At 37.0% G+C, this 15,009-nt stretch overlaps 1 protein-coding gene across 1 annotated transcript in view; it reads left to right on the top strand.

Moving 5' to 3' along the window:
- The window catches only part of LRP1B (LDL receptor related protein 1B), a 2,318,354-nt gene that overhangs the window by 1,023,211 nt on the left and 1,280,134 nt on the right, over positions 1–15,009 (top strand). Inside the window, exon 6 of the mRNA XM_053597274.1 lies at positions 3,703–3,960. Coding sequence (XP_053453249.1) covers positions 3,703–3,960 — 258 coding nt within the window. The remainder of the gene's footprint in view (positions 1–3,702; positions 3,961–15,009) is intronic.

Below are 15,009 nucleotides of genomic sequence, written 5' to 3'. Positions count from 1 at the left end.
GATTAAAAGTTGGTGACCACCCTCTTCTGGCTTGAAAAGTTTCAGCAGAGAGATCCGCAGTTATTCTAATATTCTTTCTTTTGTACGTAATGGTTTTCTGTCGCCGGGCTGCTTTGAGTATCTTCTCTTTCATATTAACTTTAGTGAAGCTAATTATGATATGCCTGGGGGATGACTTATTGGGGTTGAATCGTGCTGGGGTTCTGAAGCTGTCTGCTATCTGAATTTCAGATTCTGTAGGCATGTCTGGAAAATTTTCTTTCATAATTTCATGCAGAAGGAACTCTGTGCCCTTCGAGGCCATTTCATCATTCTCAGAAATCTCAATTATTCATATATTGCTTTTCTTCGAAATATCTGAGAGTTCTCTGAGTGAGTGGTCTGTTTTTGCTCTCCATTTCTCTTCCTCTTTTAGAGATTGGGAACGTTCAAAGACTTTATCTTCAATGTCAGAATTCCTTTCTTCTGCTTGCTCCATTCTGTTGCTGAGGGATTCTACTGTATTTTTCATATCTTTGAGGGCTATAAATTCTTGCTTCAAGAATTTGGTGGTTTTGTCTTTAAATTCGTTAAATTCTTGAGACAACTTTTGAATTTCTCCTCGAATTCCTAATTCCATTTTATTAATCTTGTCTGCAATCCAAATTCTGAATTTGATTTCTGACATCTCAGCCAGTTGTTTATGAATGGGATCTTCAATCACATCTGCCGTATCTTTTCTTGGGGAGGTTGATCTATTCTGGTTATTTATGTTACCAGAGTTTTTCCGCTGATTCCGCCCCATGGTTATTTTACTCCCTTTGATTTTTCCCCTGGGGCTTTATCGAGGGCCCGTACAGTGTTGTGGCCTGAGAAACTGGGGCCCTGTCTTGTGCGGTGGGGATAAGTGGTTCTGTCTTGTTTTCAGCTGGTTTCTATTGTAACGTTTACTCTGGCTTGAAGTCTCAGCTATGTGGAAAAACCAGCAATTAAGTCACCCCACCTGCCCACCTCTGGCCCCAGTTGGAAAAGGAAAACCAAACCTTCCTACAACCGCATACCCAGGGCACCGCCTGAAAAGTCCTCAGTCTATTAGTTCAGTTCAAAAGGTCCAAATCGATTGTCTCAATCGGCACCTGTCTCGGGTGGGAGAGTTCAAGAGGTCTCTGGGAACTGGATCACAGGGGTCTGGTGACTCCTCTGATATGGCTTACTCCAGTGCTGCGTGGAGTCAGGAGGAGCCACCTAGCAAATAGATCAGTCTGGGAAGGTTGATGTCTCCTTCCCCACTTTGCCCCTCCGTCGGACCCAGTCACTGGTGTCTCTGCAGATGGCTAACCCAGTTGCCTGTAGTGAACAGATACTCCAGGGGGTTGCACCTGCCTGAATTGCAAGGAAGTCTGCCAGACCCCTGCAGTCTGCCGCTATCTAGCAGGAGGAGATGGGGCCTGACCTCTTTGAGTGCTTGATGGAGGTGGTGGGAGGGAGGTGTTCACTCAGGCTTAGCCCTGTCCCTGGTTGATGCTGCTAACAGAACAGAACAGAGCAGACAACTTTGTGGGGTTGTGTCTCTGTTTCTGCTAAAATCGCCTACAGAAGACGGGTTGTTCTGAGTTCAAATGTCTTTGCTGCTGGAGGTTTGTGTCTGATTACCTCTCTGTGTTGGCCCTGCCCTGGATGCTTCCCCGGTGTGTGAGCAGCGTCAGGCAAATCCTTTGCTCACTGGTGGCCTCCTCTGGTTGCCCAGGGAGACAGTGGGTGTGGCTTCAGAATATCCAGAAGTGAGCCGTTTTGCTGTTAAAAAAAAATGGCTGTTGATTTGCCTCCAGGAACTGCCGCTCTGGTGTGGGCACCCAGCTGACCCTTTTCTCCTCTGTCTTGCGCCCCAGAGTCAGCACTGAGCGGCCGCAGTTTATGCTCTGTCCACACCCCTCGAGAGATCTCCCAAGAATCCAGACTCCTGGGGGGCGGGCCCCCAGACCCCCGAGTGAGAGTGAGGGGAAGCTAGAGTTTCATTCAGTTTTATGCCTGGCCGTATTGATGCACGGGGAGGGCTGCTGCACCGCACTGCAGGGAAGTGCCGCCAAGGTGTGACTCTCCCTCAGCCGAGTGCCCTCTCCTCGAGTGCCCTCTCCTCATTCGTGTGTCTCAGAATCAGCACTAGCCAGTCGTGGCTCGGGCACTGTGCACTCCACTCGAGAAATCACCCAAGGATCCGAACTCCTGAGGGACAGGCCCCCAGACCCTGAGTGAGAGTGGGGGGGAGTGCTGAGAGCTCAGCGGGGAAGCTAGAGCTTCATTCAGTTTTATGCCTGGCCGTATTGATGCACGGGGAGGGCTGCTGCACCATACCGCAGGAAAGTGCTGCAGAGGCGTGACTCCCCCTCAGCCCGGTGCCCTCTCCACACTCACGTGCCTCAGAGTCAGCGCTGACCAGTTGCAGCTCGGAGACTGTCCACTCCCCTTGAGAAATCGCCCAAGAACCCGAACTCCTGGGGGACAGGCCTCCAGACCTCAGTGAGTGGGAGGGGAGTGTTGGGGATTCAGGGTTGTCGGCAAAGGATTTTTAAAGTTTTATACAGTTTTATGCCTGGCAGGAGAACCCCATGGCACCCTAGTAGGGGAGGTAGGTCCAGTTTTTAGAAGGTCTCTCCCGTGGAGTGTAGTGGGAGGGCCTTTAATTTCTGCCCATTTGTTTAATTGTGGGGCTCTTGAGCTGGTCTCATGGGGGAGGGGGACTCCCGTCTGCTTGGTGGTGGATTTCGTACCTTTTGTTTGCATCCTTGTGATCACAGCTTGCCTCAGTGGTGTTGATGTGCGTTCTTCAACCTTCTCTCTTGGTGAGGCTCAAATCCACCAGGATACTTACTAAATTCCTGTCCCTTAACTCTCCTTCTGGACGGGAGCCTCTGTTGAAAGCTGGCTTCAGTCCGCCATCTTGTCTCGAAAAAAATCCACAGGTGCACTCTTTGTATAATCCCCTGAAGTTTGCATATTCTGCTCCAGAGAATCTATTTGGGACTTTGTGTGTTTAACTGAAACAAGCATCCTCTTTCTCACAAGGGAAGCCTGCAAAACCAAATGGAGAAGTCAGTCCAGATCCATCATGATTGCTAGAAAATCAACTCACAGCCTGTCCTTTATTTACTAGGAATGAAAGTAAATGGCATTGACCTCACATTTAGACAATACATCATGACTAAGGAAATAAGGAATACAAATGCTCAGCAGAATATGTTTTCTACCAAGAAATGAGCTTAGCTAGTCAGTGAAGCACATATGTGGTTTATTAAAGTGTTTTTTTGTTTGTTTGTTTGTTTTTGTTTTAAAGACAAAGTCTCGCTATGTTGCCCTCAGTAGAGTGCTGTGGCATCACAGCTCACAACAATCTCAAGACTCTTGGGCTCAAGTGATTCTCTTGCCTCAACCTCCCAAGTAGCTTGGACTACAGGTGCCCGCCACAGCACCAAGATATATTTTGTTACAGTTGTCATTGTTGTTTAGCAGGCCTGGGCTGGGTTCCAACCCACCAGCCTTGGTGTATGTGGCTGGTGCAGTAACCACTGTGCTACAGGCTCCAAGCCAATATTAAAATATTTTTATAAGCAATTTTTAATGACTATTAAAAATATAAAGATAATTTTTAATTTAATGAATAATGAAAAACTGCAAAAAAGACGAATCTCTTACTAAACTTATTTTTCTCTTTCTCTTTTATTCCAGAGCCTACAGAAAGGCCACCTCTGTTGTTAATTGCAAATTTTGAAACAATTGAGATGTTTTATCTTAATGGAAGTAAATTGGTAACGGTGAGCTCAGTCAATGGAAATGAAATTTATACTCTGGATTTTATTTATAATGAAGATATGATTTGTTGGATTGAATCAAAAGAATCTTCAAATCAACTCAAATGTATCCAGATAACAAAAGCAGGAAGATTAACAGATGAATGGACAATAAATATTCTTCAATCCTTCCACAGTGAGTATTTTAATTCATTATTATGTGTCACCCTTTAGGAATTTCACTTATACATCAGTAGGCTGGATTCTCAGATTTCTAACTTAGCTTATGGCAGTTGGAAGGCTCTATATGCAAATTTGAATGTATTTAATTGCATTCAATATACATTTTGCATATGCAAAACACATACACATACAGTTTCTCTATTTATGTAGGTAGCGAATTGTAGAGTTAATTGTAATTCTTTATTTAATGCTTATTACAGAGTCACTCCACTGGGAGTTGTGAAGTATCACTTAGTGGTAGCTCACAATGTGATAGCAAGGGTGAGATCTGTTTAAAAAATCAAAAAGCATAATTGATAATTACAAATTTATCAACTATAGGGTTTATTAAAAATACCTTAAAAACTTCTAGGTTTATGTTAATTGGTAGTAACTACTTGGGTTTGTTGACTTTTTTCAAGCAAATGAACGTTTTTATACATCCTTCTCCAACAAAATAACTTGCGATCTATGACTCACTTTGATTTCTCATGTCAGAAATCTGATGAACTAAAAAAGTCCTCTTTCTGTATTGTCATGAACTGAAATCCCCTCTTACAAGTACACATGTAGACACACGTGCCTTTATTCTTTCCTTTCCCTATGCTTCCACATAGGAGTATAAAAATTTAATTGTGACTTTTCACCATGTGCCTATTTAACTTATGACTTACAGAAAAATGATTTTGTTTTTTTACAAATACTACTAACATCAAAATCTATGGATAAAAGAAGAAAAATGTGTACAATCAAGTTATGGATGAAAGAAGAGAGATAAATTTTAATTTTCAAATGTAGATATTTAGTGATTTGATTTAATAATTGTATTTTATTAATTTTTTGATATACAATTAAATGGACTGGTTACTGATCCTTATTAAACATAAAGAAATAGTACTATGTAAAAGTTGATAATTGTGATTATATTGTAATAGAGTAATGGCAAAGATTGTAAAAACTAAAATATATAGGTATGATTTTGTACACTTAATTAAAATGTTTAAAAAATAGTCTCACATTTTGAAGATCCTCTAGAAAGGATTGAGAAAGTCATTTATTGTGACCAAAATCTGAGAGAACAGTAAGTATTTTAACAATTCTGTGAAGAAATAGTCATTCATAATAAATAAAAAATAACAAGTAGTAGCTGCAAAAGGATCACTTCCCGGTGATATGAATATTTCAGACATTGGCTCAGCCAGAAGTTAAACTGTTTGAACAGGAGGCCCCATTCCTTACAGTGATTACTTCATCTAATCCAAATGTATTTGTCCCCAGCAAATGGATACTGGGCAATCAAACAGCTAAAATGCTCACTTAGTTGTCAGGAAAAATTATTTCCAAGTTTACATAAACAACATTTCCTCTACATTTAATATGCCCCCTAATGATAGTAGTAATCTCTTCTTTAACATATATCTTAAAAAGAACTATTTTTAAACAAATTCTGGGCAGGTTAAGCAATTGCATATCAGAATATTTATAGAAAATGATCCATAACTTAGATAACATTTGATTCACAAAGCAATTCTTGCCTAATCTAAAAATAGACTGATGTTCATTAGATAATTTACTGAAACATTGAATAGAGTATTCATTTTGAACTATAAAAAATAAATGCACTGAAAACATTTTAATTAGAGTAAATAAATTTTGATAAAGTCAGGCTAAGGCATGCAATTACATAGTCACTTTAGAAAAAAGTGATTAAATGTATGGAAGTAATTTACTGATGGGAGTGGGGCAGGGGGTATAGGCAGGGCTGGGCTCCTCTGCCAGGGCCTGTAAGCCATGCATTTTATCAACATGTCACAGAAGAGCTGCCATTGAATATGATAGGCTCTGCATTCACCATGACAATCTGTGAGTTGATAATGAAGTTTGAATATTCCTTGCATGTATAAATACATAAAATCTGTCACACCATATAAGCAAAAATAACGAACTAATAGATGTCTGCCTGAATACCTGTCACTATCCAGTGTTCCAGAAACCAAATATCTTTGGTTTTCCCCTTCTCTCCAGCCATTATTTTTTAGGTATTTGTCTCTGAACTTACCCAAAGAGAACATTCTTTTTTGGAAAAAAAAAAAAATATATATATATATATATATATATCTTATTTTTCAAAGGATTACTATGAGAGGAAAACCAACCATTACAGGCCAAATTGTGGTAAATATTTTATTATGATATTTTAAAAATTCTTTGCATACACCATCTCATTGGATACCTACTGTTATCTCTGTAGAATAGGCAGAAGAGAAATGCCCTTTGTGTTTTATAACAGAAAATTTTAACTCAAAGCTCAGAAGTATTAGGCAAAGCAGAATGGGGAAAAAGAAGGCGAAACAGGATATTTAAGTCTGTTGCTCTTTTTTCTATGTTAGAAGGCAAATCGACTCCATGTAATTCTACCTAATATCCAAATTTCATTGACTGTGCTAATAATACTATAGCAGAATAGTATTATTCCTTTTTTATTCTTGGGAAAATTAAGACTCTGAGAAGGTGAGTAACAGCAGATGAGTGCTGGCTACAGGTTTGGGTCAGACTTCATAGTTTTTTTAAATATCACATTCTCCCTGGATCTCAAGTTTGGGGAGAATTTTTCATTCTACCAAACCAAAATGATTAGGTACACAAATAGTAGTGACAGTGGTTCACAGGGACAAGGTCCTTCAGTGGGAAAAACATATAAAAGTCTTGAAAAGGGGGCGGAAGAAAGTTGCGGAAACCCAGGTCATTTGAAAAGGTCTACCAAATGATTCTGATATGATCCCCTTAGAGTTCCATCCTTGATATTTCAAATCACTTCTAAACAATATTTTGAGAGAATGAAAGTGAGTGATTATATGCTCAATAACTTAAATAAGGAACATTGAGGACAATTCTGGAGATTATATTTCTTATTGAATTTTATTCTTTTTTTATTAACTCATAAATACCTAAATCATGTATACATTAATGCATTTATGGGGCACAATGTGCTGATTTTATATACAATTTGGAATGCTTCCATCAAACTGGTTAACATAGCCTTCACCTCACTTACATACTATTGTGTTAAGACATTTATACTCTACACTTATAGATTTGACATGTATGCTTGCAATATGCACCATAGGTGTGGTCCCAGATACTGATCTTTAGTATTTTAGCCAGAAAGTTGAAGACCTTGAAGATAATTTTGGCATTAAGTCTTTTATAAGCAAAATCAGTTTTCTAATAAAGTATTCACACAAAGCACATTTGTAGCAGCTAATTATTTCCTCAAATTTTACTTGGAGAGCTCTGTTATAGGGACACAGATACCCAAAATAACAAAAATTATGGGATTGATAAAAGTGGTGATCTCCAGCTGTTTCCTCAGGACAAAGTTCATGGAGATGATTGAGACAGACAAGGATATTTTCTGAGTTAATCCTTTATTAAGGAAGATGACTCAGAGCCATATCGTCATCTCCCAGCTGGACGGTAGATACTTCATTCTGTTTCTATGTGTGATTTATTTGATACTCTGAAAAATTTGAGTATCACATTTAATATTCTAATATGGACTTAACCAGCTTGTCTTGATCCATTCATGGGCTCAGCTCCAGTCCAGGAGAGTATGCCTAGCAAAAACATAAAAGCATTGCATAGTCTTCGCGGATGTAGTTTCTGAGTTAACCCACTTCACTGAATTTTATCTTCTTTTTTCTTTGCTTGTTTCAGTGGAAACCTTAGATCATGTTACATTTAAATTTCTACTTAATTACATCTTTGATTGGATGATATCTTACACTCTACTTCTATCTTCTTTCTACCTGACTTTTTTTCCCCGGGAGTTAGAAGCTCTCTAATAATCACATACTACTAAGAAATGCCATTTACTGAATGTTGATTTTGTTCATTAGGAATATTCACCTCATTACTATTGCATATAATTATAAGATATGGATACTATTTATGTCAGTCTATGTAAGCTTTAAAAAGTGAAATAAGTTTTGTACGTTAATAAGAAGCCTATACCTCTAGACCTTCCTTGCTTCTCAATTACCTTATTAGACTAATTACTACTTCACCAATACCCTACATCAAGATGTGTCTGGACAAGAAAGTCCAGATTGTGTCCCTGACCAAAAAAAAAAAAAAAAATTCAGCTAGAACAATAAAAATGCTAGTCACAGATAGTGGCCTCTTACATCAAGCCTGCATTTTAGAAGATGGTTATAGAACTTTGTAGCAACGTCCTAAGATTATTCTGTGGCAGATATTGAGGTAGAGATCACCATAGAAACTTGGCATACCTTTCTTTTTAGAGCATGTGCTTAAATATTGAATTTGTAGGAGATTTCATTTACAAATTGTCTTTCTTATCTAATTGGTGAAAGTCATATCACATTTTTAACGTGTCTTTTTATGATTGTTAGTGGACTTGTTCACACAAGTATAAATTTGTATGTCAACGTCTGTCTTTATAACTCTGATAGAATGATCATGATGCTTTATTACTTAAAATCAAAACATTTTATTAGCTTCCCATTTCTCTTAGGATAAAATGAAACTTCGTCATTTGGCTTTGTGGCAGCTAGTGACCTACCTTGCCTCTGACCTCCCACTCAAATTTCATATTCTACCTGAAAAGTAATCCTTACACTTTTTAAATGCACTTTGTTCTCTGGTTTCCATGTATGTTCACAAGGACTGACTCTTCACTATAGAACATATGTTCTCATTGCTTATAAATAGGCATCTTTTACTCATTCTTTAAGTTATCATGTCCTTTCCAAAAGTTTTCCAGTTGAGTTTAGCAGCCCTTCCTGTGTGAACTGAAGTCATCACAGCATATTTCATTATATTTTAGTTGAGTGAGCGTTTACTTGTAAGTTTCCCCCAAATAAAGGAGTGACTTCTTTAAGTTTAGGAGTGCTTGTCATATTCATGTGTGTATCAAAATGTTAACAAAAAGCCTATCTGTGTTAGAATAAATGTAGGTTGAGCAGATGAAAGTGGCCAGTAAAGTGTTAGGAGTTGACCCTTAGAGGAAAGGTTTAATCATAGGGAGCTGATGTACTGATAGACTATGCCAAATCATGACCAGAGAAGTTCAGAAAACTTATCTACATGATTGCTGAGTAAAGTCTGGTCTGTAGCTGGACAGCAGCCTCACATGTTAATCTTGGCGTTTCTAACATATTGGGTCTGCTTTCAGGCTACTCACTTTTATTTCACCATAGCCTCTGACTTCCCAAAATGTGCACTTATACATTTATTTTGGGACCTAATCTTTATGAACATAGGAACAACTTGATGCAAACCATTTTGGGCACCACCAACCCCCACCCCCTGCCACCAATGCAGTTATAATTAAACAGGATTAGAGCCAAGCCTTTTACAATAGGAGTCAATTTATTTTTAGTGCAGGCATCAATTGTGAACTTTTTAACTATTTTGTCCCCACATTCTAAGTGTGTAGATGTTTCTATGCAAAGTTTTGCTATTTTATATAGGTCATGGATTCATAAAATAATGATGCTTTGGAAGATGCATTTCCCATCCCAATCCCATGTACCTTGTTATTATCAAGACTCCAGATGCCTTTTAGGATAAGAAATAAAGAACAGGGTAAGAGGGTCTGTGGTGTTGACTTCTGAGAAACAATGTCAGCTACCTTAGACCTGGGAATTGGTGCTTTTCATTCTTTTTTTTTTTTTTTTGTGGTTTTTGGCCGGGGCTGGGCTTGAACCTGCCACCTCCGGCATATGGGACTGGCGCCCTACCCCTTTGAGCCACAGGCGCCACCCTGTGCTTTTCATTCTTTACTAGAGATTAATCATGTTCAGCAATTGATTATTTCTGGTTCCAGCATTCTGTTAGAAAGAGTTTAAGAACTGTTCAGCTCCTAGCTGAGAAGAACTGAAGAAGATATGATGATGACCATATTTAATCTTGCAAATTAATGAGATTTTTGAAGAAAGAATACAGTTGGCCCTTAGGATCGTTAGGCTCTGCATTCTCAAATTAAATAAACCATGGATCAAAAACATTTGGAAAAAACACAATACAAAATAACTATACACTAATAAACATAACACAAATAAAAAATACAGTATAACAACTCTTTACATAGCATTTACATTGTATTAGGTATATAATCCTCTAGAGATAATATAAAGTATGTGGGAGGACATGTGTAGGTTATCTGCAAATACAGAATGTCCTCAAATAGCATTATTTCCTTCAACATTATTATGATAACATAATGCTGAAGAGAAAAAATAATCAATTTCCAGAGAGCCGTTTCTGTACTCCAGTTTCTTCCCACATCCCAAAGATGTGCATGTTAGGTGAATTGTTGTGTCTACATGATCCCCATCTGAGTGTGTGTGTGTGTGTGTGTGAGAGAGAGAGAGAGAGAGAGGCGTGTGTGAGGGAAGGGCGTCCTGTCCAGGGCTGGTTCTTGCCTTTTGCACTGAGCTTCTGGAATAGTCTCTAGCCACCCACAAACCTGAAATGGAATAAGTGTGTAAATGGTTCCCTTACATATTTTTATTAATCTTTCTTAAACATATGTATATAGGTTACATTTATTTCAAAGTTAGAATTGTTTTAATCTTTACTTAGAATTTTGATGATATTTTTGTGAACAGGAATATGCTGTGGGAACTTAACTCCTGTTTATATCAATTAACCTATGGTCAGATTGATTTTGTTAGATGTTGTTTCCCATAAACTCGTAGTTTCCAAAAACCTATCAACATTCAGTGAGGACTGGCTATACTATGTCATTTTACGCAAGGGACATGAGCATCCTCATATTTGGGCATTGAGTGGGTACAGGAGTGTCTGGGAACAAATCTACGTGAATACCTGGAGGATTCTATTTTCTTTTTTGTCTGGATTGCCCACTTCCCCCTGGAGGGGCGTTATTACTGTGGCAATTTAACATTTTAGAATCCAAAATTTTTGATCAGCATAAATTATGCACAAGAACATTGGCTACAGTAACTTATTTTATATTATTCCCTAAGAAAATGTCAACAATTCTAAGCACATCCTACATAAGGATGCAATAAATACTTTTTTTTTACTAAACTGCTATATTATATGCAAATACATGTTCTATTAAACTTTTTATACTTGTGAAATCTTCTCATCTTCTATTTAGCACATTTGTATGGAAACATAAAGAGGACTATTTTTCTGAAACATGGCTTTGTTTATGTGTGCTTGTGTAAAGCAAATTGATACAATGCATTCCTGATGAAATGTGGAATTTTAGTTAAATCAAGTCACAAAGATTGAAAGTCACAAAGGTCAATTAAAATTAGCAAAGATATTAGTCTGAGAGCACATTTCCAGAAAACTTTCCTAATTCCCTTCTTGATACATACATTTAATGTGGAAGTTATTGGTATCAAATTATTTTTTAATTTTTATATTAACATAGGTGAATTTTTATTTTTAAGTAACATGTGCTGATTTATACTCAGTACATCGACATAAAAAGAATTACAGAATGCCGAGTTAAGAAAAAGGAAAAATAAAAATAACACTAACAAGAACAAAAAACTTCTTAGCACTCTATTCTGCCATAAATTTGTCTTTATTGTTACTTCAGTTTTCAGGCTGCAAAAACTATTATTATTTTATTGTCATTTGGCAAACAAGTTTGAAAGTTGACATAGCAGAAATTAGAGATGTGCTAGGATTCAATTGTCTAACGCAGTTGTTAAAATGTATTTCACAGACTCACTAGACACAAACGTATTCCCCTCCAAATTGTGCTTGATGCTGTATTGAAAATTGTTTCAAAATGTATTGTATTTTAAATTGTTATTGGTTAAGTTATTATTTTTATCTCTATTCTCACATCTGCTTGTTTAATTAATGTACTTTAAAAATCTCTCAATAATTACATCACTGTGCTATGTACATAGTATAAAATGATATTCAGCAGGTTCACTTTATATATCTGGTAAAAAAGAAAAACAAAAGGTAAGACATTCTTTTCATCATGAATATATTGTAAGTATTTTGTAAAATTTGATAATAAATGTTTTATGAATAAAGGTACATTTAGCTATAATTTCCTGTGTCCCTATGTATGGTTGACTTTTGTGGAAATTTTGGGATACCTTGTATTATTTAAGAAGAAAGTATCTGTCTATATATTTAATACAATTATTCAGTCTTCTTTTACTGAAAAAGCAGGTAGTTATATGAAGTCTACAAATAAGTTCACAAACTTATCATAGAAAAAAACTGCTACATAGCTCATTGCTAAATATTACTATAGTCACCTTCAAAGTAATTCCCTCAGGAAGCTATGCACCAACGGTAGAGCCTCATCCATCCTGCAAAGCAATTTTGGAAATCGTTTTATGAAATGGCTATCAATGGCTATTACCTTTGATGTTATGAATGTCATCAACATGTCTTCTTTTCAGTATTTCTTTTATCAGGGGCCAGATCAGGTGAATAGGAAGGGTGTTACAATAAAGTATTTGTTTAGCCCCCCAGAACTCCCTCACAGACAGTGACCCATGAGCTGGGGCACTGTTGTGATACAAGATGCATGAGTTGTTGGCCAAGATTTTCAGTTAAGATTTTCCTGATGTTTTTCTATTGATGTTACTTGGTCTGCTATGCTTCTTACAGTCAGCCAACAATTTTGATGCACCGTTTGACACATTTTTGCAGTGTTTTCATCAGTTCTGGTCATTACTGGCTCATTGGCCTCTCTTCATCTGTGGTGCACTCTCTCCCCTCAGAAAAATATTCAGTCTGTTGGTGCATTTCATGGCATTACCCCCATAAATTTGGACTAACGTGTCCCAATTTCATTTCCACTCTTGCCAAGTTTGACAAGAAATTTATGAACATTTGTTCATTGCTCTAATTCAAGCTCTGACATTCTTGCAATAGCACACAAAAACAGGCAACAATAATAATGAACACCATTCAGCAGGACACCACCACACATCAACATGAGCACAAATGTGAGATACTGATATACCAAGGTTACGAAACCTTGTCTAGTTGTTGGTACCATGCTGCCTATACAAGCACGTGGTGGCAAGTTTACAAACATCATTGTCAAACCTGTATTTTCAAAACTGAATGATAGAAAAAGCACTTTATGCTATTGATCAAGAATGATTCTAATATTTTAACTTTTAAGCAAATTCATGTTTCAAAACATGCCCCTGAAATATACTAGAAAATGTTAACTGATAGCCTTAAAAGTTTCAAACACAAAAATTGTTATTTACATAACCAAAGAAACTTCTATTTTAAATTTTTATATTGTTGCGAAATACTGTTTTGCTTACTGTTTTGCTTAAGAGTGACAAAAACCTTGCTAGAATTTCCTTACGACTTTGTGGAGTATTTGAGCTTGTATGAACTGGTGAGAATAATTAATTATCTGTATGAAATACCTCACTTGGCTTTAAGATTTAATTTGGGTTTTGTGTTGTTTAAATATATGCTAATAATTTGTTTGGAGTTGTGAGAGGTAGATGAAATCCAATTTATTTTCTAATTTCTTATTTGAGAATATTCATTATATCTAAAAGAATAATTTTTTGACATTAGTTTATCAATCCAAGTTCTAAGCAGCCAACAGAAAACTCACTACTTGAATCAGGAAGTGCTTTAATATGAGTATGCCCTGGAAATGGTTAGAGAGATAAAGCAGAGAATTCAGGAATGTGCCTTTGGAAATGACACCCAGAACAATATAGTTCTTTAGAACGCTTTTGCAGCTGCCTCTGAATACTCTAGATCTAGAAACTGGGAATTGGACAACTATAGCTGCAATCCAAGAATTAGAAAGGCTTGTGAAGAAGCTACTGCCATTCTTCTTACAACCCGCATTACTTTTGTCACTCGGGAAGCTGGACAGTGAATACTGAAACACTTTCCAAGTAAATGTCTTGTTCTTAACCATCATGCTTTCCAACTGAAAAAGTTATAATGAACACAAAGATGGCCTCATTCTCACTTCTGCTTGTGAATTTCTGAATTCACTTTGCTTAGCTTATAGAACATTAGCCTCAAGTGGGAATGTAGTTTGAAGATTTCCAGTCTCTTCAAATAGAGAATAGAATAAGCTCTAGAGAGCCAAGCCAGAGTATCTAGTATAATAGTTTTTGGTGTCACTTACCTAGAAATAGTACCAATTTTTTCTTTCTTAATATAAACTTTTTTTTTACTTTACCCTAATTATTTATGAGTATAGTAGAACAAGGATAAGACCTAACTGTTGTGGTTATTACTATGTTCTAGTCTTCTCCTTAGGGATCTTAAGAACTCTTTTTTTGCTGACAGGGCTCCCTAATAGGTGTGTGTGTACGTGTGTGCATGTTTGTGCATGTGTGTGCATGTGTGTGTGGCCAGTCCACTGCTTCATCATGTTGTTTTTATTCACAGTTATGTCATGATATGATTTCCACAATTTCATATATTTCCTTGGAATCATCAATTCACTTACAGAAAATACTTTCATATTTTCTCCAAGGTGCCTCATTAAGGCCAGTCTATTATTTGCTACTCTCAAGTGATTTCAGGACTCTTCAAGTATTTCATCTTCCTTCATGGCTATCAAAGAAAGGGTCATGTCTGGCAGGATGAAAGATTGCATCACTGAATTCAACTGACATACAAATGCAGGTTTTGAAAATAAATGATCTTTTTCTTGTTTGCCTTTGGTTATCTCTAAGAGAGATACTGAGTTAAATCTAGGGTTCTGAACAGGAGCCACTTTCAGTTAGATTTTTTTAGAAGAGATTTAAAAAAGAGAATAAAGATTTCCTTTAGCCTTTTCTCTGTGTCAGATGTAAGTTTTACTGTCTTACAGCTTTAGGATTTGCTTTGCAAGAAGAATATCACTGAGGAATTAGAACTATTATAGTTATCTCTACAGAGATTTTGAGCTGAAAGGGGGCCATTAAGATTATGATTACTCATGCAAAATGCCATAGGGAGTTAGAGCTTGTACTTATATAATTTGTGCAAAATGTTTGTTGGTAAA

Source organism: Nycticebus coucang, chromosome 7 (genome assembly GCF_027406575.1).
Source record: "Nycticebus coucang isolate mNycCou1 chromosome 7, mNycCou1.pri, whole genome shotgun sequence".
Classification (NCBI taxonomy): Eukaryota; Metazoa; Chordata; class Mammalia; order Primates; family Lorisidae; genus Nycticebus; species Nycticebus coucang.
The sequence above is the reverse complement of the archived record's forward strand: the minus strand, read 5'-3'. Positions and strand labels throughout refer to the sequence as shown.